Source organism: Procambarus clarkii, chromosome 50, assembly GCF_040958095.1.
Source record: "Procambarus clarkii isolate CNS0578487 chromosome 50, FALCON_Pclarkii_2.0, whole genome shotgun sequence".
In the NCBI taxonomy this organism is placed as follows: domain Eukaryota; kingdom Metazoa; phylum Arthropoda; class Malacostraca; order Decapoda; family Cambaridae; genus Procambarus; species Procambarus clarkii.
This window is the reverse complement of record NC_091199.1, coordinates 11,656,543-11,680,598: the sequence shown is the minus strand read 5'-3', so window position 1 is coordinate 11,680,598 and position 24,056 is coordinate 11,656,543. Positions and strand designations below refer to the sequence as shown.

The 24,056-nt window shown below is 42.2% G+C and overlaps 1 protein-coding gene and 1 long non-coding RNA gene across 2 annotated transcripts in view; both read left to right on the top strand.

The window, feature by feature from the left end:
* LOC123772769 (homeobox protein PKNOX2) overlaps positions 1-18,382 on the top strand; it is a 43,224-nt gene extending 24,842 nt beyond the window's left edge. Inside the window, exon 5 of the mRNA XM_069303660.1 lies at positions 14,986-18,382. Coding sequence (XP_069159761.1) covers positions 14,986-15,173 — 188 coding nt within the window. The 3' untranslated portion in view covers positions 15,174-18,382. The remainder of the gene's footprint in view (positions 1-14,985) is intronic.
* A 2,121-nt stretch (positions 18,383-20,503) lies between these two features.
* The window catches only part of LOC123771461 (uncharacterized), a 28,572-nt gene continuing 25,019 nt past the window's right edge, over positions 20,504-24,056 (top strand). Inside the window, exons 1-2 of the long non-coding RNA XR_011222533.1 lie at positions 20,504-20,829; positions 23,426-23,588. This is a non-coding gene — a long non-coding RNA (uncharacterized lncRNA). The remainder of the gene's footprint in view (positions 20,830-23,425; positions 23,589-24,056) is intronic.

Below are 24,056 nucleotides of genomic sequence, written 5' to 3'. Positions count from 1 at the left end.
TCATGAGATCATTATTAGTATGGTCCCATCTTTATCATGTACTCATTCTAAACCATGAAACCACAGAGGCTTTCTCACCTCAACTCAAAATTCTAAGGAACACAGTGAAAGACCATTTAAATAATAAATTCAACATTATATTTCCCATGAAGTATCATAATTTAGCAATTCAATTAAAATGTTCCAGTTAATATGCAAAGTGAGTCATCATCCAAGAATTCGAGAACCCTACAACTTGACTGCCCCTGATCATCACACAACATATGTAAAACACGACCAAGTCACCTTAATGTTCACTCACCGAGGACTGAGTCTAAGTTGAATAGAGAGGGGGGGGGGGTTTGTAGTTGACGGAGACTCCCGCCCTGCCGGCCGACAGCCTCCACCTGCTCTGCTCTCCTGACTGCCGTTCTGTCTGTTCTGTCTGTTAATGCTTTTGCTGGATAGCTCTCCGAGTTTATATTGGGGAACCTAGTAGCTAACTCCGCCCACAAGTAGATAGCCTCCGGCACTACCAAGCCACTCCTTAAACGTCGGCATGTTTGAAGGCTACCAGACTACAATTATAAGCTTAGCGGAAGCAAGGTGAAATTGTCATGATCTGACCTCAGGTCACTTGAGGTCATTAACGCTTTGAGGTGTGAGATCTCAGGCAGACAACTGGCGCCTCTCAGATCCTTGTCTGTGACTCATGTACTCTATATATATTTTAAATAAACTAACTCAAACACTTTTACAGTGTTACATCTCCCCTTCTCCCCGAAAATAAAGTTTTTGCAACACTGCTAAAGCAAGCTAGCCGTGTGCGACAACTTTATTAACGAAAAGAATACATCCTAGCTAAACAAATATACATCATCCTACTCTAAAAAATGAAATATATAGACAGACGTCCATTGTCTCTGGCTGGGCGACGTCACTGCTTGGTCTTGTAGATAATCCTGTACCACATTTCTTCAACACAACTGCCTCCGTCGCTTCTCCGTCGTTAACGCACAACAACACTTGGTCAACCCGAAAGCCGTTACTACTTGAACTGAGCACAGGACCGTGGAATTCGGTTGTCCCAGCTGATCTGTAATTGGCCCTACGTCAGTCACCATGAGAGACGTATATTGGGGTTCTTCACAGCTATAGGGACTACAAGTTTCGAGACCTTCATATAGTTGCCAACAGTAGAAATCCCATCCTACTCTTCTTCCTCCCTGTTGCTCCAGAACGCCTCCTTCAGAGAGCTACTTCTGACAGCCACATCAAGTCCGCATGACACAGGAAGAATCACTCAACAGAGCAACATGCTTGTAGGAGGGGCGGCCAGTTAAGGCAAACGATCCTGTCTTGCAATTACGCTCCATGCAATGATGCTGACACCAGCAAGGAACACTAGGCATCGTGTCTCACTCAGCTTGTCTTATTTTCTTCTTTCTTCTCTCTTCCTTCTTCTCTCTTCTTTCTTCTCTCTTCTTTCTTCTCTCTTCTTTCTCCCATGGGTCTTTGATAAGCGACCTGGGGTCCATTGGGGGTCTGTCCGTCCTGGGGTCCATCCTGGGTAGACCGATGTTGGTGGGACAGACTGGAGTCGTTGTTGCTCCTCTTCCATCTTTACTGGGTCGTCTGGGGTCGTCTGCAGAACGACCTGGGGTCCACTGGGGGTCCGTCCGTCTTGGGGTCCACTGGGGTCCGTAAGTCTTGGGGTCCACTGGGGTCCGTAAGTCTTGGGGTCCACTGGGGTCCGTAAGTCTTGGGGTCCACTGGGGTCCGTAAGTCTTGGGGTCCACTGGGGTCCGTCCGTCCTGGAGTCCACTGGGTAGACCAATGTTGACCGACCGAGAGGGCTGCATCTTGGGGTCCCCTGGGGTGGTGGTGGTGGTGGAGCCATGACCTCCAGGTAGTGGGCTGGTCGTGGTGGTGGTGATAAACGCCCCTGAGTGTGGTACATAGCAGCCGTCTCCCTCTTTTGTATGTGCGTCTCTCCTCTCTTCTGGCTCCCACCTGTGGATGAACAGAAAGGCGACAATATCGTGCTCCCAAGATATTTGTGTGACCCTGTAGTTTGTATAGGGTTACACAGTCATATCATAACGCTCTCCTCCTGGCAACAACTACACTTCAATTTTTTTTTTTTTTTTTTAATAATCCAATTAACTCTGAATGATATCGACTTGGTGGAACATAAAACAGTAACAGAGGAAAGTTAGAGAAGAGAGAATAAGGTCATCACTATTAACTTGTCACAAAAAAAAATCAAAACTAATAGACAAAACACTAGCCTAAACTTAACTGTACCGTTCCTAATCTTAAGTGCATAATTAACCGTTACTCCCACCCTTAACCTACAGCCACCTACGTGACCCAGAGTGTTTCCCTAGCTTCTCCGCCGGTAAACAACTCAAAACTGTTGCCACCCCTGTGACCAGACTATCTAACGTCGAGCGTCCCCAACGTGAAGTCTACTGACATACTAAGCCTCCCCCTAGCATGCTGTACAATACCAGTACACCTCGGGTTATTGCGTTCAAATGGAGTAAAACAGTCGATCGCAATAATCTGAGCAGAACCACCACTTAAAAACTACTTAAGAACTACACCTGCCACTCCCCACTGACCTGGAGACCAGCGGTGGCTGGGTGTCCCCGTGGGACATGCGAGGTCACCTGTCACACTCAGGTGAGCCCCACTACCAACACCGCTAAGTTCCCAAATCACCAAATCTTATCACTAACATTAATCACTACACACGCAAGTTCTGGTGAACATTCCCTGAACACCACAAAACTCACAAAATCACTAAACCACAACACTAGAGAATCACAATCTCCTAACCTGAAAAAGAAACTCGCTAAATCGCGAATAATAAACACCTGTCAAGATCTCCCTGATAGCGCCTGAGCGGCAAAAAGACACGTGGGACTGAACAATGTTAAAAGAACACCAACTACCTACAACATTGTTCAACACCGCTGCCATCATTGTAACGGGGGGTGGGGGAAATAGCTCTATCTTGTCCATTATTCCACCCCCCAGTTAACTAACGAGGCCGGGGGAAACAGCTCTCTCTAGTCCGTTATCCCGTCCCCAGTTAGCTAACTATTCTAGAGCACCTCCAGAGTTCCTAAGGCAACCTCTCTCGTTCAACACCTTGTAACCTAGGTATTTGACTACCTAGGTGCTAAGACTACAAGGCGCCGTCACTTGATCAGTTACCCGAAACTCTAGAGAGAACTCTAGAATACAGAATCATTTTGCCACAAACGTATAAGAGAAAACGAAAGGAAAGAAATGAATAGTGAAGTAATTAGTGAGGGCTTGGGGTGAGAGGGAGAGAGGTGGGAGGAGCGAGGAGGGTCATTAGTTGAAAGTGAGAGTTTAGAGAGGGGTGGAGGGAGAGGTGTAGATAGGTAGAAGTAGAAGAGTCGATAGTAGACGTAGAAAAGTAGATAGTAGAAAACGAAATGCTGCCACCATCCATTCATGATCATTACATACAAGACAAGGAATGGAACTTGTCTGTATCACAATATTCACCAAAGATGTTATCATGAGATCATTATTAGTATGGTCCCATCTTTATCATGTACTCATTCTAAACCATGAAACCACAGAGGCTTTCTCACCTCAACTCAAAATTCTAAGGAACACAGTGAAAGACCATTTAAATAATAAATTCAACATTATATTTCCCATGAAGTATCATAATTTAGCAATTCAATTAAAATGTTCCAGTTAATATGCAAAGTGAGTCATCATCCAAGAATTCGAGAACCCTACAACTTGACTGCCCCTGATCATCACACAACATATGTAAAACACGACCAAGTCACCTTAATGTTCACTCACCGAGGACTGAGTCTAAGTTGAATAGAGAGGGGGGGGGGGGTTTGTAGTTGACGGAGACTCCCGCCCTGCCGGCCGACAGCCTCCACCTGCTCTGCTCTCCTGACTGCCGTTCTGTCTGTTCTGTCTGTTAATGCTTTTGCTGGATAGCTCTCCGAGTTTATATTGGGGAACCTAGTAGCTAACTCCGCCCACAAGTAGATAGCCTCCGGCACTACCAAGCCACTCCTTAAACGTCGGCATGTTTGAAGGCTACCAGACTACAATTATAAGCTTAGCGGAAGCAAGGTGAAATTGTCATGATCTGACCTCAGGTCACTTGAGGTCATTAACGCTTTGAGGTGTGAGATCTCAGGCAGACAACTGGCGCCTCTCAGATCCTTGTCTGTGACTCATGTACTCTATATATATTTTAAATAAACTAACTCAAACACTTTTACAGTGTTACAGTAGTTTGAATTATATAAACTGGTGTGAGGGGTTTGGACCAATGAAACATGTCTTTACAAAGTGCCTTTATTCATAATGTAATCTATTACTACCATAACAACAAACATGGCATTGCCATTTTGCACATTCCACAAAACCAAGGGATAAAGGAATACATTTCCTCGACTGTACAAGCATGCGAGCCACCAGTGTGTGTTCCATCAACCAATGCTTGCTCTCGATCTGGGCCAAGACTGGGGGGAGGGGGGGGGGAGAGAGAGAGACGGGGGGAGGAGGGGGAGGAGAGAGAGAGAGGTCATTTTCCTCGAGTGCTGAGGTCAGCCTTTACAACAGCTATGTAACACCGAGTCACAATAACAGGACTAAAGAAGACATGGTCCATCCTGTACCCATTATCAAGTCAATTGTGATGGGAGCGAGGGAGGCACGGGCATTAAGTGAAGCAAAAGAGAGGCAAGGAGGAGGAAATTCCCAAGAGCAAGGCAAGGTACGGATGGCATGGGTGTAAGAAGGGCTAATGATGGGTATAAAAGAATAGGAATGTAAGATAAGAGGAGGAAGAAAAAGGTTTATTTTAGGTCACATTTGTTAAAAAGATTAGAGCATGTGAGTATGTACTGTGAAAGGGAAGAGTCAACAGCATCAAAGCTAGGACTAGGGTTCATGTTGGGTAGGTTGTGTATCAGAGCCGATTCGATAAAATGGTGTCCGTGAAAAGTAGCAGGAAAGATTATTTTAGAAGAAACCAGTCAATAGGATGATTAGAATCCCTAACATGACAGAAGAGAGCATTGTTTGTGTCTGCAGACTTAGACTTAAGGAACACAAAAGTGTTGTCATGTCTTGTATGGCCAATTTCCCCAAAGTATTGGAGTGGACAAGATGAACAGGAAATAGAGCAGACACCAGCAGCAGCAGGAGCAGTGTGAACCACATTACCACAAAGAATGTTAGTTTGTTGAAATGTGAGTGTTATGTCAAAAGGACGAAAGGTGTAAGTGAGATTTTGGAGTTCAGATATGAAGAGAAGGCAGAGCACAGTGGTATTGGTGGTGGAAACAGATTTGGGATGAAAGAAATTTCTTTATCTTGAGAATAGGCACAGTTGATAAAATGTAAGGGGTACACAAGGCGAGAGAGACTTGTAAATAAAGGAAATTTCAGAATCAAGAAATTGAGTGTCACTGATGCCTAGAGTGCAGAGAAAGACACACATGAGAACACTTTTCTTAACAGGAGGATGGCAAGAAAATTAGTGAATGTACATGCCACTATGCATGGGTTTGCGGTAGACAAGATGACCATTCATGTTCACAGAGCTGTGAACATGAATGTCATGGAAAGGAAGGAGATAATTGGATTCCCATTCAACTTGGAAATGGATAGGAGCAGCCAGATAAGAGAGGAGAGGAAAGGCTGGAAAAGACTAAGGTCCTTAGGCAAAAATGTCATCACCAGAGAGAGGGACTAGTATCAATAGTGGGAAGAACAACAGTTTCAAAATATTCCATATAGAGATTGGCAAGAACAGGGGAGAGAGGGGAACCCATAGCGACGTCAAAAGTTTGAGAGAAGGAGTTAGTCAGCACAGAGACATGAATTCAAGGAAGTGGGAAGCGGAAGATGAAGAAGGCCATCATTTGCCTTATGACTAAGGAAAGAGAGAACGTCATCAAGGGGAAAATTAGTAAACAGTCGACATCAAGAAATCAAAGCTAAGCATCTTGCAGCAGGGCTGCAGACGCAGTTTTTCTATGAAGTCCTGAGAGTGACGAAGGTGTACAGGAGAAAAAGTGCCAAGATAAGGAATCAGAGGTTTAGCAAGCCAGGAGGCAAGAGGATAGTCGACAGAGCCCCTTGAAGAAATGATAGGATGAAGAGGAACACCAGGTTTATGAGTCTTAGGTAGACCATAGAAATTAGGAAGAGATGACACGGATGATATGTTTCCATGTCATCTCTTCCTTATTTCTATGGTCTATTCAAGACTCATAAACCTGGTGTTACTCTTCATCCTATCATTTCTTCAAGGGGCTCTGTCGGCTATCCTCTTGCCTCCTGGCTTGCTAAACCTCTGATTCCTTATCTTGGCACTTTTTTTCCTGCACACCTTCGTCACTCTCAGGACTTCATAGAAAAACTACACCTGCAGCCCTCCTGCAAGATCCTTAGTCTAGATTTCTTGATATCGACTATTTACTAATGTTCTTGATGACGTTCTCTCTTTCCTTAGTTATAAGGCAACTGAGGGCCTTCATCTTCCGTTTCCCACTGACATTTTCCTTGAACTCATCAGACAGTGTGTTGACTAACTCAAACTTTTGATGTCGCTATGGGTTCTCTCTCCCCTGTTCTTGCCATTCTCTATATGGAATATTTCGAAACTGCTCTTCTTCTTCCCACTATTGATACTCATTCCTTTCTCTGGCAATGACATTTTTGCCTTACGGCCTCATGACCTTAGTCTTTTCCAGCCTTTCCTCTCCTCTCTTAACAATCTGGCTCCTATCCATTTCAAAGTTGAATGGGAATTGAATTATCTCTCTCCATTCCTTCACGTTCATGTTCCCAGCTCTGTCCAGTATATCTGTCTACCGCAAACCCATGCATAGTGGTATGTACATTAACTTCTTTTCTTACCATCCTCCTCCTGTTAAGAAAAGTGTTCTCATGTGTCTCTTTCTCTGCACTCTAGGCATCAGTGACCCTCAGATTCTCGATTCTGAAATGTCCTTTATTTACAAATCTTTCTCTCGCCTTGGGTACCCCTTACATTATATCAACTGTGCCTATTCTCAAGCTAAACAAAACAAATTTCATCCCAAACCTGTTTACACCACCAATACCACTGTGCTCTGCCTTCTCTTCATATCTGAACTCCAAAATCTCACTAACACCCTTCATCCTTTTGACATAACACTCGCATTTCGACAAACTAACATTCTTTGTAGTACTCTGGTTCACACTGCTCCTGCTTCTAATCCTGCTGGTGTCTACTCTATTTCCTGTTCATCTTGTCCTCTTCAGTACTTTGAGGAAACTGGCCATACAAGACATGACAACTCTTCTTTTGTGTTGCTAAAGTCTAAGTCTGCAGACAAACACTACTCGCTTCTGTCATGTTAGGGATTCTAATCATCCTATTGACTGGTATTCTTCTAAAATCTTTCCTGCCTCTACCTTTCATGGATTAAATCTTATCGAATCAAATCTGCTCTGATACACAACATACCCAACATGAACCTTAGTCCTGGCTTTGTTGCTGTTGACTCTTCCCTTTCACAGTACATATTCAAATGCTTTTAACCTTTAAAAACAAAAACAAATGTGACCTAACAAACCTTTTTCTTTCTTCTCTTATTTTTATATTCCCATTCTTATACCCATCATTACCCCTTCTTACACCCATGCCATCCATACCTTCTGCCTTGCTCTTAGGAATGTCCTCCTTACCTCTCTCTTGCCTTACCTAATGCCCTTACCTCTCTTGCTCCCATCACAATTGACTTGATAATGGTACAAGACTGACTGCAACGTCGTCGTCTCTTCATCTTCTAGTGTGTGGTTTAGTCCCCAGTCTGTACTGTACTTTTAGGTCCACATCCAGAGTGCCTGACTCGGAAGAGCAACAGTTCATCCTTGATCTCTTGGCATTGACCAAGCCTGGTCTTGCCACACTTTCCAGATGGCCACTTTGGCCTAGGTTCACATCTTATTGATGTCTGGCGCCTGGCTGCTTTTGGGGAGGTGGGGAGGGAGACGTGAGTCTCGAGGCTATTGGGTACTTCCCTTTGCTTGCATCTGGCTCCCAGTGTTTTCACCTAATGACTCCTCTCCATCTGTTTGGGGGGGGTTCACATTCTGGACCACCTTGATGATTGGCTGGTGTTGACCTTCCCCAGTCAATCCTATTTGCTAGCCAGGGATCTGGTTCTTTGTCAGCTTGCCAGGTTTGGGTTCTTGGTGAACTGGTAGAAGTCCAGATTGCTTCCGTCTCAGATTCAGACTGAGCTCTGAGGGAGACAAGATCAGCATTACTTTTCCTTCCTCCTGTGGCTTCCTTCATCTGTGGGTGCCTGCATAATTTTTTTTTTTTGCTGGGCAGTGTGTGGTTTTAAGAGCTGTTATGGTTAGGTCCTGTCCCTACTCTTGCCACTGCTGCGTCCATTGAGTACAGTCTCTGATTGGCCTTTGCTGGCTGCAGCATCACCAGCATTCTATTCAAGGTTTTTGGTGTTCAGTTTCTTGGCAAATTCCAGTATTTGGCATACCTTGAGGATTCAGATTTTTTGGCCTCTGTACTCCATTCTTGAGGTTATCTTGAGATGATTTCGGGGCTTTTAGTGTCCCCGTGGCCCGATCCTCGACCAGGCCTCCACCCCCAGGAAGCAGCCCGTGACAGCTGACTAACACCCAGGTACCTAATTTACTGCTAGGTAACAGGGGCATAGGGTGAAAGAAACTCTACCCATTGTTTCTCGCTAGCGCCTGGGATCGAACCCAGGACCACAGGATCACAAGTCCAGCGTGCTGTCCGCTAGGCTGACCGGCTCCCATTACAATTGTGTCCCAATGATCCCTGGTGGGGCTCTTTGGTCCAGTGCCCTTTGGAGCTGGTCACTGAGGGATGACCAGTAGCTACCTTCTTGGGGTTTGGTTCTCCACATCATTCCCATTTGGGGTGTGTCCACAGGAGGTCTGTCCTGGTTACATCCCAGCTCCACAGAGTGGGCCGTTGATGCAGCCTCCTTCTTGTGACATTTGGATGCCCCAGCATGTATATCTGCATTGGCTTGAAATCAGTGCCTTCCTCTTTATGTGGTTTCATTACCTGATCATGAGGCCCTCACAGTGGGTGCTTTTTGGCTGGACTGAGCACAATGGGTTCAACTGTTACTCCAGGTCCTGGGCAGGTTGGAGTCCTACCAGGGAAAGGTGGTCCTGGATCCCCGACTCAGCCTTGGTTTTAGGTGCTGCATGCTCAGTATCCGAATCTGGATGTTTTACTCAGCTCCACGTCTGGTCTCTTTATCGTCATCTGCATAGCAAGCAGGTGGCTGAATTGACTGTGTCCCACCTCTGTTTACCTTCTTGGCTGCAGTATGGTGCTTTTTGGTGCTCTCTTTGACACTTCCTTTCACATGTGATTCTTTCATTCCTTTCCTTGATCTCTGTCTCATGGCAAATACTGTCACCTCTTCTCATTCAGTGCTGGCTCATCCTCAGTGCCACTTTGGAAGCTTTCTTGCACATTGTTTCACCTTCAGCCTGTTCTCAGCTTGAGCCCACTTGGTCATTGAACCACATTCTCACCTTTTTTCTTTTTTCTCAGTTTACTGTGTCCTCTTCAGTCCAGATATTTTTCTACAGCTCTTTTATTAGGTGCTTGCATCTTTTTGTAGGTTTGGAGAGCTTTCTGCTTCCATCAGGAGGTGAGGGGATTTTGTTCTTGGCCCTGGTTGGGTTTTTCAGCAGGCTGTTCCTTTTCTGACGGAGAAAGAGTCGGCCAGTTTTCAGAAGGGTCCTTTGGTGTCGATAATTGTTTCCTTAAGCACGAAAGTTGTGACTCAACACTGCCACTTGGCATAGCATACACCAGCCTAAGCATCAACACCAAAAGACCCTTCTGGAAGCTGGCCAACTCATTCTCTGTCAAAAAAGGAATAGCTCACTGCAAATGTCCAACAGGGCCTAAAACAAATCCCCCACCTCCCGATGGAAGCAGAAAGCTCTTCAAACCTACCAATGGAGGCAAGTACCAACCAAATAAGCTGTTGAAAAAGAACCTGGACTGAAGAGGATACAGTAAAGTGAAAAGAAACAAAAAAAGTGAGAATGCAGTCCAATGTCTAAGTGGGCTCAAGCAGAGCATGGATAAGCTAGAGGTGAAACAATGTGCGAGAAAGCTTCTGAAACAGCACTGAATGCAAGCAGTGGTACCCCCAGCGCCACAAAACGAGGTGACAGTATCTGGCATGAGATGCCGATCAAGAAAAGGAACAAAAGAATCACATGTGAAAGGAAGTGTCAAAGAGAGCACCAAGGAACTGCATACTACCACTGAGAAGATAAGCTCTGGTGGGACACCATCAATTCAACCACCTGCTCGCCCGTACAAATGGTGATCAAGAGACCAGACGTGGAGCTGCAGAAAAACATCTGTGTTTGGACATCAAGCATGCAGCACGATTGCCAAGCCTGCTTTTCAGGAAGTGCTTAACTCCAATGCTGAGCCGGTCACCCAAGAGCCAGAAGGATCACCTTTTCCTGGTAGGATTCTAACTTGACGAAGACCTGGAGCAACAGCTGTAATATCACATCCCAGTCTAGCCAAAAGGCACCCACTGTGAGGGCCTCACAATTGGGTTGCTACAAAGCTGCATAAAGTGAAAGGTGCCAATTTCAAGCCAATGCAGAGATCCATGCCAGGTACCTGAATGCCACAAGGAAGTGGCAGCATCAATGGCCCACTCTGTAGAGATGGGATGAAACCAGGACATACTGTTCGCAGATACACCTGCTTGATACCTGCTTGACCCCAAATGGGAATCGCATGGAGAAGCTAGTTGACAAGCCACCCATGGTGTCCAACTCTAGAGGGGCCCACCGGCAGACCAGGATCACTGGGGCACAGTCTGAATGTAGCCTAGGCATGAAGTACAAAGGAATCTGAGTACTCGTCAAAACATGCACACTGGAATGTGCCAAGGAACCAAACTCCAAAAAAGTCTAAATAGAAAGCCAGCAATGCACAATCAGGGACCGAATCCAAAGTCACAGCAGTAGTAAGAGGGGTAGAACTAGAACAGCCCTTGAAGCCACACACTGCCCAACAGAAAACTATGTAGGCACTTGCACAAACACATGAGCAACTGCCAACTAGGGCTGTTTCAACACTAGCAGACAGTGTAATTGCAGGCTAAGCAAAGATGTTGGAGGAAGGGAAAGTAGCACTGATTTATATATAAAAAAAAAATAAAGGCGTCCCACCCAAGTCCGAACCTGGGACAGAACCAACTGGGACTTCTAGCAGTTCACCAAGAACCAGAGCCTGGCAAGCTGAGAAAGAACCAGATCCCTGGCTAGCAGATATGTTGACTGATTGGGGGCCTTTATCAACCAATCATCTAGGTAGTCCAGAACGCAAACCCCCAACAACTGGAGACGAGTCATGACTCGAGCCAACCTGGAAAAAACACTGAGTCGGATGCAAGCAAAGGGAAGAACCCAAAAGCCTTGACACTCCACAAAAATCCAACTAGTCCCCAAAAGCAACTAGGCACTGACCTCCAACATAATATAAATCTGGACCAAAGTGACCATCTGGAATGTGGGGCAAGGGGATGAGCTTGGTCATCCCCAAACAGATCAAGGATGAACTGGAGATCCACAGAGTCCAATTTTGGAACCTGGCAAGAAACAGGATACCCATCGAAGAGACACCAATGTCACAACCATGTTGGAAGTACCCACTCCGAAATGCTCCGGTGAAGCTGAGGGGAAGAAGCCTGCTCTAAAAGCCCAAAATCCCAGAAGAGGGGGAGGAGGACTGACCAACCCCACTGCAGGCCCTGCAAAACTATCTGAAAAGCCCACAAATCATGGGACCAGGAGCCCTTTGTGAAACAGGAGTATGTACAGTGCCAACTAGCAAAAGACAAACCAGCCACAGGAGGTACATGTAACACAGAATCTGGCTTTACTGAGGGCCCACTTCAACTTACAGCAGGCAAAGACCTACTCAACTGGATCCAGGAATGAAAACCACATGAACATAAGTTGGAAATAGACCAACAAAAGCCTATGGCAGAAGACAATACCCACAGGAAAGAGAGGCAAAAAAGGTGGAGGATGAAAGAGAGGTCAAGAGCCAAATTGAATCCAAAGACTTTCCTTAAACACTGTCAACATGCAAGGCAGGCAGCATAGGAATGTGGCCACCACTGCCCAGAGTAGGGGCACATACAGCTTTAGCAACGCCACCTAAGAATACCAAAGCACCCACACCAGAGCAAAGCAAGTCGGGGCTCCAAGAGGGCCAGAAATCACATGAACCAAAACCAAGTGTGAGTGATCATTGATATACCTTCTCTGCAAGCCACTGACAGTAAAAAAAAAAAAACAAAAGTCCCACATCCCTGGGAAGAGCAGCCCAAAATCAACAGAAACATGATCACCTTTCATGTTTCAACATGAAACATGGTCATGTGGGAAGCACAAACCCCACAGGACTGGGGCTGTGGAACCTACATCTTTGGGCCAAAAGGCAGCATGGCAGGGGCAGAATGAATGATCATCACCCCATGGCAACTAACCCTCAAATTTGCACTAACTAGGTGAGAACAAGTTTGAAGGAAATATCCATAAGCCACACCAAACCCATGGGGAAGTTCCATGGGATAAGGGTAAACAGGAAACCCAGGCACTGAGAATGCTAAGCCGGACCTAAAAAATAAGGCAACACAGCCTTGGTTACACAGCTGTGTAGCCAACCTCAGCACTATGTATGTCCAAGCATGTGAGCCACCAGTGTTTATCACCAGGAAATACTCTCAATCTGGTCCAAGACAGAGGAGCCATAAAACCCCTGACTCACCCAAGGCATGGGCTGCCTCCAAGCACGAAGGACCTCTTAAGACAGCAAGCTCCCAAACACACCAAAGAAGACAACTTTTAGTGTAGGGGCAGTGCTAAGGATCATTCAAGTGCTGCAAAAGCCGCAACCATCAAGAGCCAAAATACTGCAAAGTGTACACAAAGTCCAAGAAAGACTGGACATTCAGCTGAAAAGCACTGGAACCTGCCATGGCTAACTGATGTTCTGTTTGTCCTATAGCAGGCATGTTGACAAGCTGCATCACTGAACAAAACTTATTGTTCTATAGCCAGTGGACGGCATAAGCCCCACCCCAATGAGCAAGATGAACGAACGCATGCATGGGTTGAGAGATTTTATCATTTGCCTAGACTGTTCGGGGGAGTTTTTTCAGTGGGTCAAAAGGCTTTAGTCACTTTGAACCCAGCAGTGGTGTATATAGGTTTGCTTTCTGGATGCCTTTCCAGACGAGGTGAAAGTGTCACCTGGTCCCAGTGCTTCTTATGGAAGGTTGCAGGTATGGTGCTGTCCCCTGTATACCGAATAGAACTTCATGTGATGATGCAGTCTAAAAGTTGGGAGCCACAAGGCCCCCCCCCCCCTGAAAAAAATTTGTAACTTAAGTGGAAAGGGGCAATAAATCACATAAATGTGATATGAAAGTGGCTTAAAGTGTAGTGACAGCACCAGCATGGCCCTGAAGGCTCTCCTGCACATGGTATGGCACTTGAGTTCCCCTCTGAGGCACAGCCACCAGGTCTGGTTCTTGTGGGCAGGTTTGGTTCTTGTTGGGGGAGGGGGGCACCTTCTGATGTAGTTCCAGCTCAGCTTCTGTTGTGATCTGGAACATGAACATAAGAATAAGGAAACTGCAGTGGAGGCAACTCTTCTATTCACACACACGTGTATATATATATATATGTCGTACCTAGTAGCCAGAACGCACTTCTCGGTCTACTATGCAAGGCCCGAGTTGCCTAATAGGCCGAGTGATTTTCTTTACTTTTCAAAATATTGTTTTCAATTGGTTTATTTGAAATATTATTATTATATTATATTAAGAACATAAATTATTGACTTAGTTATGTTAGTTTAGGTTAGGTGAAGATAGGTTAGGTTAGGTAGGGTTGGTTAAGTTCGGTCACATATTTACGTTGGTTTTAACTCAAATTAAAAACTTAACTAATACATAATGAAATGGGTAGCTTTATTATTTCATAAGAAATTTTTTTTTGGGAAAATATATATTCAGGAAAACTTGGCTTACTAGGCAAATCAGGCTTTGCATAGTAGGCCAAAAAGTGTGTTCTGACTACTAGGTACATTATATACATATATATACATACACATACATATGCACACACACACACACACACTTGCATAGATATATATACATATATAAACTGAAGACAATAAGTTTATTGTTCTATGCTTTTATAAGAGCGAACAGTATTATTTATATTTTTGTTTTATTTATTTTTCTAATTTTTTTACTGCTGTGGGTTCTTTTTATTGCTACATGTTAATATATTGTCCATTTTTAATAAATAAGCCTGTCTTGTAACATCTCTCTTTCCTTCCAACAAATCGCTAGTTTTGAACCCTGGGCAGAGTAGAAAAATTGATCACTGTATACACCCGGCTGTAATTGGGGACCTGATGTAGAATGATTGGCAGAGTATGTTTGCCGTATCATATTCTTGATAAATAATTTTCTACTGCCCCAAATAACCAGTACTGTTCCAATACTTGCTATCAGACCTATATCTCAACATAAAAAAAATGGAATCATCATAAACATAAAATGTTAAACTATACATATCTGAATTTAAATTTAAACATGCAAATAGTTCACATGCCATTTAATATGAACTAGATAAAGACACCAACAAAGTTAAATAAAGCAACAAGTCAAATGAAGAGTTGAATATGGAAATCTTGAAGGAATATTACTGAAGGGGAAACATCTTAATTTTAACAATATACCTCCCATTAAGCAGATGATTACGTAAGGACACCGGACAACTTCCGTTGCTTATTCATAATAAAAGCTTTTTTCAAATTTAAGTTCAAACACTAATGGTTCTAAACATTTTTATACTCAGAGGTGACGGCGAGCCCAACATCCATGACGGGCGAAGAAGAAACAGAAGAAATCGAGGATGAGGAAGATGAGGAGAGAAGGAGAGAACAGGAGGAAGAGGGAGAAGAGCAATACAAGGATGAAAAAGACTTTCTGAGGCCAAAGTCAGAGAGCCCAATCCATGAAGAGTTGGATGTGGGAACTTTGTAGTGTTTAGTTTCTGAAACATAATTTGAAGGTTTCTCTGTTCTCGGCATGTCAGGTGTTGGTCAAACTTGCCTTTATATATCTGTGTTAACGAGAAATTTAACTTGCTGTTGAACACTTCTATCTTCGTATGTTTCAGAATGATGGTCATACCTATTTAACAACGACTCTTACATATCTAAGAAATTCTTTGCAACTTTTGAGTGACATACATTATGTTTCATGATAAAAACATTCTGTAAGGCAAATACAGTAACATCATGTGTATTAATAAGTAAAGAATGGGTATTTTTAGGGGCTTGTCAAGCTTACAATTATGATTAAAAGATATACTGTATACACATTAAGATTTGATACATGTGTACTGTAGTTCTCTTTACATATTTTTGCTAAAAATCACAATTGATTAATTGTATACCAAAGACTTTGTACAAAAAATTACTTTAACCGACCATTTTGTATGTTATCCAGAGCAATTGTACCTTCAAGAAAAAATTTGTTGGTTTCATTCACTAAAAAAGCACAATGTACTTTTTCTGTGTACCAGAAACTGATGTGACCATTTAAAAAATAACTCAATAAGTTTTAATTATTCTGCCATATATGCAGTGTTAATTTTAAATTAGATTATGTGTCGTTTTATGTGTGTGATAAATACCCTATGAAGGTAGAATTGAAATCCTTATACACTTTTATCTTGATGCCGTACAAACATTTAGTAAAAAGTTAAAATGAAGATCAGTGTTCATGCTGTAGGATGCATCAGTATCAGGGAGCCTGTTTTAAGTCTAGTATGGGTTAATGATTATATGGACATAAGAAAAATATTTTATGAATTGCTATCATCCACAGACAGTGTTTCTCAATTGGAGATCATCTCATAGTGATTACCTGTGAGTATTTCTATGCAGCACCAGAAATGGACAAACATAATTGCATTTATGAATTTAATAAGTCATGCAGGCTATGGAAGAACAGAATTGAGAATCACTGCATAAACACACAAACATATTTCTATGTTAGCTAATAGTAACTCTGAGCTTATGATTTACAGTGTAACAACGAATCACTTGATAACTACGACATTTATTTGAAATCTGAAATATGTATTATTGAAGTGATCAGATTTGTCCAGCCTTAGATATCATAATACTTACAGTATAGAAAGTAACCATACATTAGATTATAGCAGTAATTCACTGGGGGCCAAACATGGTCAGCTTATGACCCATAAACTAACCATCATGCACTACTTTAAGGATTCTGACTGTCATATAGAAATCTGTAATACCCTAGTGAGATTGTAAGACCAGGTCTTAGAAACCAATTTGAAGCTCTTCCTCATCCCTGTACCCTCTTCCTCCTCCTGTGATCTCAAGAGTGCCAATTCGCCATCGTGGTTCCCCATCAAGAGCTACAAAAGCAGAAACAGACTACAACGAAATACCCGACACTCAGTGTTTGCTTCAAGAGGTGATTGTGGCATCAGCCAAAATAATTATGTGTGGAACTAGCTAATTGTGATGTACTCCCGTGATAAAGGGGGTTATGTGACAAAGTGAGAGCAGGATGCTGACGAGTGTCGAAAATCAGTGCGACAATTTCGAGCACAAGGGAACCAAAGAATCCTCATTCATCTCATGAGAATCAGATTCTTAGTCTGAGATATTTGTAAAGATATTCTCCCTGCATAAAGGGAGAGGTTTTATTTTCGGAAATCATAACGACTTCATTTATGAATTCAGGTATCTGTAACGAAGTATACGATGCTGTGCAACTGATCTTATACATTAGGTATACGACTACACAGTTTAAGTAGGTTATGTGTAATGTTAGGGACTAGTATGTAATATGATTATTAGTTACAGTATCCCTTCCATTTATGATAAATCCCTAAGTATATATTATCCTTCGTACATACAAATGAATATTCTTTGGTTCCATGTGTTATTAATTTAAAGAAAAGTATCCCCAAGAGTATACCTTTGTGGAAGCGTGGTAGTGAGCCCTATCCCATTTTCTATCGTGGAAAAAGACCAGATATTTCCATTTTTGTGGTGATGTGACCCTTACCTGAATAATTTGTGAACCAGAAAATATTTAGTGGTGACCCAAATGTTGAAAACTTGAACCTTGTAGTGACCTTGCCTGCCCTTAAATGTACCTGGAGACCGTGCTTGATGAACTGGTCATTATGGTCCTAACTAGCCAGCCATCATGGACACTAACGAGCTTGTTGCGCGCCCGTGTTTATAGCAATGTTTTGAAAGGAAAATGTGTTAAAAAATGTCCAAAAAAGATATTAATGTTACTTCTTCTAAAAGCATTTTATTGGTGACGTATCTGGCTATTTGTGTGCTTTTGCGTGTTTGTTTAGGAATATGTGACGTAATTAGTGACTTCGAGCCATACGTGAGGGTACTTTAAGGCTGATTTACCCAGCGCCTGAAGTTTCCCTTCCACAAAACTCTGTCACTTGAAATACGACACATATGATAACATGAAAGGTGCATAACTTTTAAGCACAATATGATATGCATAATTCTGTGATAATTTTTCATGTGATCTTTTCTCTTTTTCTATTTAATTGCAACGAACAAACGAAAGCAATAATATGCAAACGGGACTGCAAAGTCAAAAAAATCAAACAATAGCTGCGCCAAGCGTACTTAGTTTAATATGGATTCTTTTGAGAGTTAATGGGGTAACTGGAGGATATTTTTATCAAAAAGTTTCACCGAGTGGTTAGTTAAAACTTAATAATTTTGATTTATATTAAATACATTTTTGTAGTATTTTCAATATAATGTAACATTCTAGTATACACAAATGCAATCAAATAATTCTGAATGTCAAAACACAAAATTACATGTTTTTTTAATTTTACTCATGCATATTGAATTTATTGAAGGCAGTGGTATTAAACTTTCAGTTCTCATATTAAATATCCCCTCCAATTGTCTCATTACAATTGTTTCAGCACAACGATGCCAACAAGGATGCTGGTTGAACTTCCCAAGGGTAATTAGCCAGTTTCTGAGATTTTCAGCATGGCTTTCTCTGTTGTGATACGAGTCCACACTTTGAGAATCCCATAAACTTGATAATTACCATATCCTCTATTTTCCTGAGGCCAGTTCACTTGTTACATTCCATATTACTTGCAGTTGTCCTTCTTACCCTCATGAGCATTAAGTAAAGTATCCTGGTTATTTTGTGTTTCTTTAGTTTTCCTTTGAGTACTACATTGGTTGCTGGTTCTATGCTAATTTGTGACTGAAAAATCTTGAGTTCAGATAATCTCGTATTGTATATGGATAATTCTTGCTTCTTTAGGGTTCAAATGTAAATCTCATAAATAGCTTGTAAAATTTACATATTTATAAAATAAATATACTGTACTTGTATTGCAGTTACATTAGTAAGAAAACTATTATTTTTTTTACTAATGCATAAGAGCCAATGATTTACTGCATTTATTCAATAATACAATTGAAGTACATTTCAATTAAGTTTGTTAATCAAGCTCCAATTTATTTAATTATATGCAAACAAGATTTAAAATCGACTCCTTTTCTTCTCTGAGAAAATATGGAAAGCAAGCGTGCTCAAACTAGCCAGAGATCCACGGCATGAATAAAAATCCAGGATGAACAGCTATATGATTGGGAGTTTAAGCAGGATTTACTATATGCTACTGTATACCAACAATGGAAATTAATAAGTGATCAAGATCTTGAAAAATCATGATAACATTTCATGGTCATCTTTGAGCTATAACAATAATCAAGCTTTGAAGGATATCAAATGCCCTTTTCTATTGGGCTATTTATTTACCCTGAGCTATAGCAATAGGCCTGCCAAGACCCATCAGAATTACATCAGGCCTCAAGAGACCCACACAAGCATACTAAAAGCCAGAACCAGGTTCTGGCTCTCTGAGGCTAGGGATGTTTGGGAATCAGTAATCAACCCAAAACCAAGAAAATAATTAGTTTTAAGAGCACATCAAAAGCAACTGCTTGAAAGGAAATTAGTAACCACAAAGAAAAAAGGCAAATGATCATTACTGTGGGTAAATACTCCAACCATAATGTGCCTGATTGCCAGCAGATTGCCAGCCCTGGTCACCCAAGGTCCCCACCAGCTGGTCACTTCATTCATGAGCTTCCCGAATACAATACCCCTCCCCATACCAATTGCTATAGGGAAGAACAGGGGCAGAGTATGGAGAGCTACTGAATGGCCCATCAGAGATGGGCATTTCATTACATTAGCTCCTTGAGCTAACTCTCAATGATTCCTCAAGAATAGAGGTCAGCTTTTCTGAAAAGAAAAGATTAATAAAGCAGAAAAGACAGATAGACCTGAGACCTGTGAAAAAAACAACAGGAGAGAACTTTGGGCAGGACATCAGCTTTGCACCAAATTACCCAAAAGCATGCTGAGGCTAAAATCCAGTTGGACCCTCAGATGCTGCAAGCCTGGTTATTTGCCATGGATATATTAGCAAAGTAAGTCAACAAAGCAGCAAACATCTGTATATCAAGAGAGTGAGGATAAATCATCAGCTAGCTAATCTATTTGGATGACCTTTGAGAGATCATCCTGAGCCTATAAATATGGAACAAAATATTCCATGTTTTGACTAGTTGACAAAAAACATCAATAATATTTCAATCTATCAAAAAACACCAATCACAAGTAGTGTGAAAATAATGGCACAGCAAGGCCACGGGACAAAGCATGTGATGCATTCCTGGCTGGACAAACTAGTCTATAACTAAAGGATGTCTCTAGAAGGCAGAATTTCATTCCCAGCCAAAAATGAAGCAAAGCTGAACTGCAAAGCCTAAATGAGGACTAAGAAGGGCTAGATATAGCTGAAGAATAATTTTATACGTCTTATTGCTAACTCTTTCAGGACAAAATTTAAAGTAAAACTAGATTATGTAAAACTAGATTAAAGTAAATTTATGTTTCTATCTTTCTTGAGACGTATAAAAATCTTACGTTTATTAACGATTCTGCGTGAAATAAGCATTGTTCTGAGATGAATATTGCGGATTTCCGGCTCTACGACCGATGAAAAATGCAACTTTTATACAACTACAAATATCTTTAGTTTTACTTTAAATTTTGTCCTGAAAGAGTTTTCATATATAGATCTAGTTTCTGCCGTTCTTCTGACATAAAAAGACCTTTGGTTTAATAAGTTATTAAGATGTTTTCAACAATATTACTAGGGCGTTCACCGATTCCAACATGGGCGACCCTTTTGGAAACGCATGGGAACGCAACACTTGGGTTGACCCGATTGACAGACTGGTTATATTCCAACAGGGTCTGAGCCATTTGCACTGGCGGGCGGCGTTCTTGCCAACTATATGGCTGTTAAGTTGAAAATTGTAACTGTTAAGAGCATTCTATTGTGGTTTTAATATTGAACAATTATACATATACGAAACAGACAAATCTGGTGTCCGAAATAGTAAAAATATTAGTGTGCGATGTGATCAATGTAAGGGGGATATTGGGTGTGCCTCGTATCCCCTACAACAACAACAAGTTCGAGAGCGATGAGGCCGCCACCTACTAGCATCAGGATGTCGTCGAATCTAAATCAACAATATACTACCGCCGCTACTTTCTCGGAAACGTAAGTACCTGCCGCTTTACTTCTCTCACCCTGCCTGGCCTGACCTGGCCTGGCCTAGCCAGACCTGACCAGACCTGACCAGACCTGACCAGACCTGACCTGGCCTAGCCTTACCCAACACTAATCACCACACGTGACAGCCCAAACGAATCGCAAATAAGTACACGTAACAAGTCATATGCCCGGACACTCTTTCACCTTGGGGACTGAGTGGTAACTATTGTATAGAAGAGCCGGTTCCCTGAGAGTGGTAAGAGGGCGTGATAAGAGGCTAACGTGTGGTCTTGAAGGAAGTCGATAAAGCAGACAATTTTCAAAAGGAAGGGCAGCATAACGAGCAGACAGGAATGGACAGACAGTCGGTTATCCCATAATTTGTAATACGCCCCGCACAGCATGGGTGGAGTGGGAGGGGGGGTTGTAGCAGGGCACAGTATGGTGATGGTGCTGGTGAAGTACACACCCACTGAATTCCTGCCATCAATAATTGTTTTCATAACCATTAGAACAATGGCATCCCTCCAGCCACCATCCTTCCACTGACCCCCTCCTCTGGTCCTCCACCTCAGACAATAACCCCCCACACCCCCTCTCCCTTCCAGACATCAGCATGTCAAAATCAGTACCATAATGTGTTTAAACTATTTAAACTAAGTCATTGTGTATCTCAAGGTATCTTAATTCATTTGAAAGTGTACATGTGCATTCGTTCATATACTCGCCTAATTGTGCTAGCTGGGGTTGAGCTCTGGCTCTTTAGTTCCACCTCTCAACCGTCAGTCAACAGGTGTACAGGTTTCTGAGCCTATTGGGCTCTATCACATCTACACTTGAACCTGTGTATGGAGTCAGCCTCCACCACATCACTTACTAATGCATTCCATTAGATATAATCATATATGATTACACATAATCATAATCATTCCATACACATAATCATATATGTGTACGTCAACGTATACATACATGCGTATATATACCTCATATTAAAATACTGATAAACGAATGACCATGAACAAATTAATTTATAATTGTAGTACTATATATAATTTTAATAGACTAATTACGTGTTTATACATTTGAATGGTCCAGACAGGTGGCCAGCCTTGGACATATACACTTCTGGTAGGCACAATGACCTCATGTTAGACCCTTGATAGATTATGTGAGAGAGAGAGAGAGAGCTGGGGCAGGGAGGTGCGTGCCCCAGGGAGATAATCCATGCCCATGCCCCGCCTCGAGGTCAGTTCTCGAGTCACACCAAGAATAACAATCGAGCAAGTTGTCCTGACCAGGATGTGGCATATTAGGGAGGGTTGAGGAATAGGAAGCCTGTCTGATAGGGCTCTTGGCAAGCAGCTCTCCCTCAGTCTACCTATCTATATGGAAGAAATGTATCTAGGCCCTCCTCCCCCCTGCCTATTCTCTCTCCCCCACCTTTCTTCCTTCATTACCTCCCTCCTTCCCTCCCCCTCACTGGTGAGAGAGTAGGAGTGTGAGAGTGGTTAGAGAACTCGTAGTTCTCACGCTCGTGAAATTGTCTGCGACCCTGGAGGAGTAGAGCGGAGGGGGGGGTGAAAGTAGGTGACAATGGAGGAGTAGAGGGGAGCATTATATGCAGTGAACGTAGGTGTCTATGGAAGAGTACATCATAGAGGGGGGTGAAGGTAGGTGGCGATGGAGTAGAGCAAAAGGGGTGGGGGTTGAAAGTAATCCTGAGTTTAATTTTTTAGTTATATATAGTGACACCTCGGCTTACGAATGAATATTTATGAACTTTTCGGGTTACGAGCCTAATTTCTTCGAAAAATTTGAATCGGGTTACAAACTTTGCCTCGGGAAAGGAGTTTGTTGATATACGTATGGGCTGACCTAGCGCGTGGTGGCATGGTGATCGCACCTCAGTTTACCAGTGTCTCCTGCCTAGTAAGTATCGCGCCTGAATTCTTTGTAAAGCATTACATTTGTTTTGGGATTTTTGGCTATTTGAACATAAACTAGCTAGGCAGTACAACAAATCTATGTCAACAATATGCACTATACTTGCTAAGAAAAAGGACATTATGAGCATTAAAGTGGCAAAAGGCATATCAACAATCCCGAAACAAAGAACACAAACACTTGAGGATGTTAAAAAGTTTTTATTAATTTGGATACACAACAAGGAGTTAGCAGGTGATAGCATTTCAGAGGCCATCATTTGTGAGAAACCAAGGCATTTGCATGAAGACCTTTTAAAGAAAACCCCTGGAATGAGGGGGGGGGGGGAAGATGAATCAAGTTTGAAAATGTGAAAAGTTTGTGTGATAATAGAGCCTCGTGGAAAACTTTTGCTGTGGTCATTACCTGGTGGAATGCACCCAGGATGGAGTATTAGGGCTATACATCTTTTAAATCATAAAAGTAATAAACATTTCCCATCAACCTTACAAACAATATTAACCTATTTTCATGTATTTCCCCCATGTGCATTTTAACAAAGTTGCTAAATTGCCTTTATCATTCTGTAAAATTTCAATTACAGTACTGTATGTATAATTTTGTTAGTATAAATGGACTGAATATTCTGAAATTGCTATTAATTTTACAATTTCAGATTCAAAGGTGGTCTGGACACCCAATTTGGTCAGACAGGTGAAGAGAGCATTTAGGATAGTTCGAAGAGATGAAGATGGTCGCAATTGTGTTCGAAGAGGCAAACGCCCCCCTTTGCTCCTGACATTATGTTCAACCATTGACCTCTGCACACCTAACACAAGGTAGGTTGAAAACTCCTCCTTTATGTCATTGGTACATTAGCCAGAAACTCAGGGCTCATGTAGGAATATCCCTAAAAAAAAAAAGTGGCCCCAACAATGCATCCTATAAGTCTGGAGGATGAGCAGGAGCATTGTTGAGAAGCAGGACCTTGAGTGTCAAACTTTTCTCTTGCAGATATTTTTTGATAGCAGGGCAAACCACTCCACATCACAGTTTTTCTGCATGTTATATATTTTTTAAAACTCTTGGATTTTTTAATGTTACACGAGCAAGGGTTTAATTTTCAAATCGCCACACAGCACAAGAGTTAGCCTGTCCTGACACAAGTTAGCCCAAGTTAGCTTGTGTCCGGGCAGTGACGTCTCCTCTTGGGTAATGTATGTCCTCTTTGGCAATTTTTTCCAGAATAGCTATGTCTCCTCACAATTAAACACTTGTTGTGGAATGTATCCATCAATACAGCACAG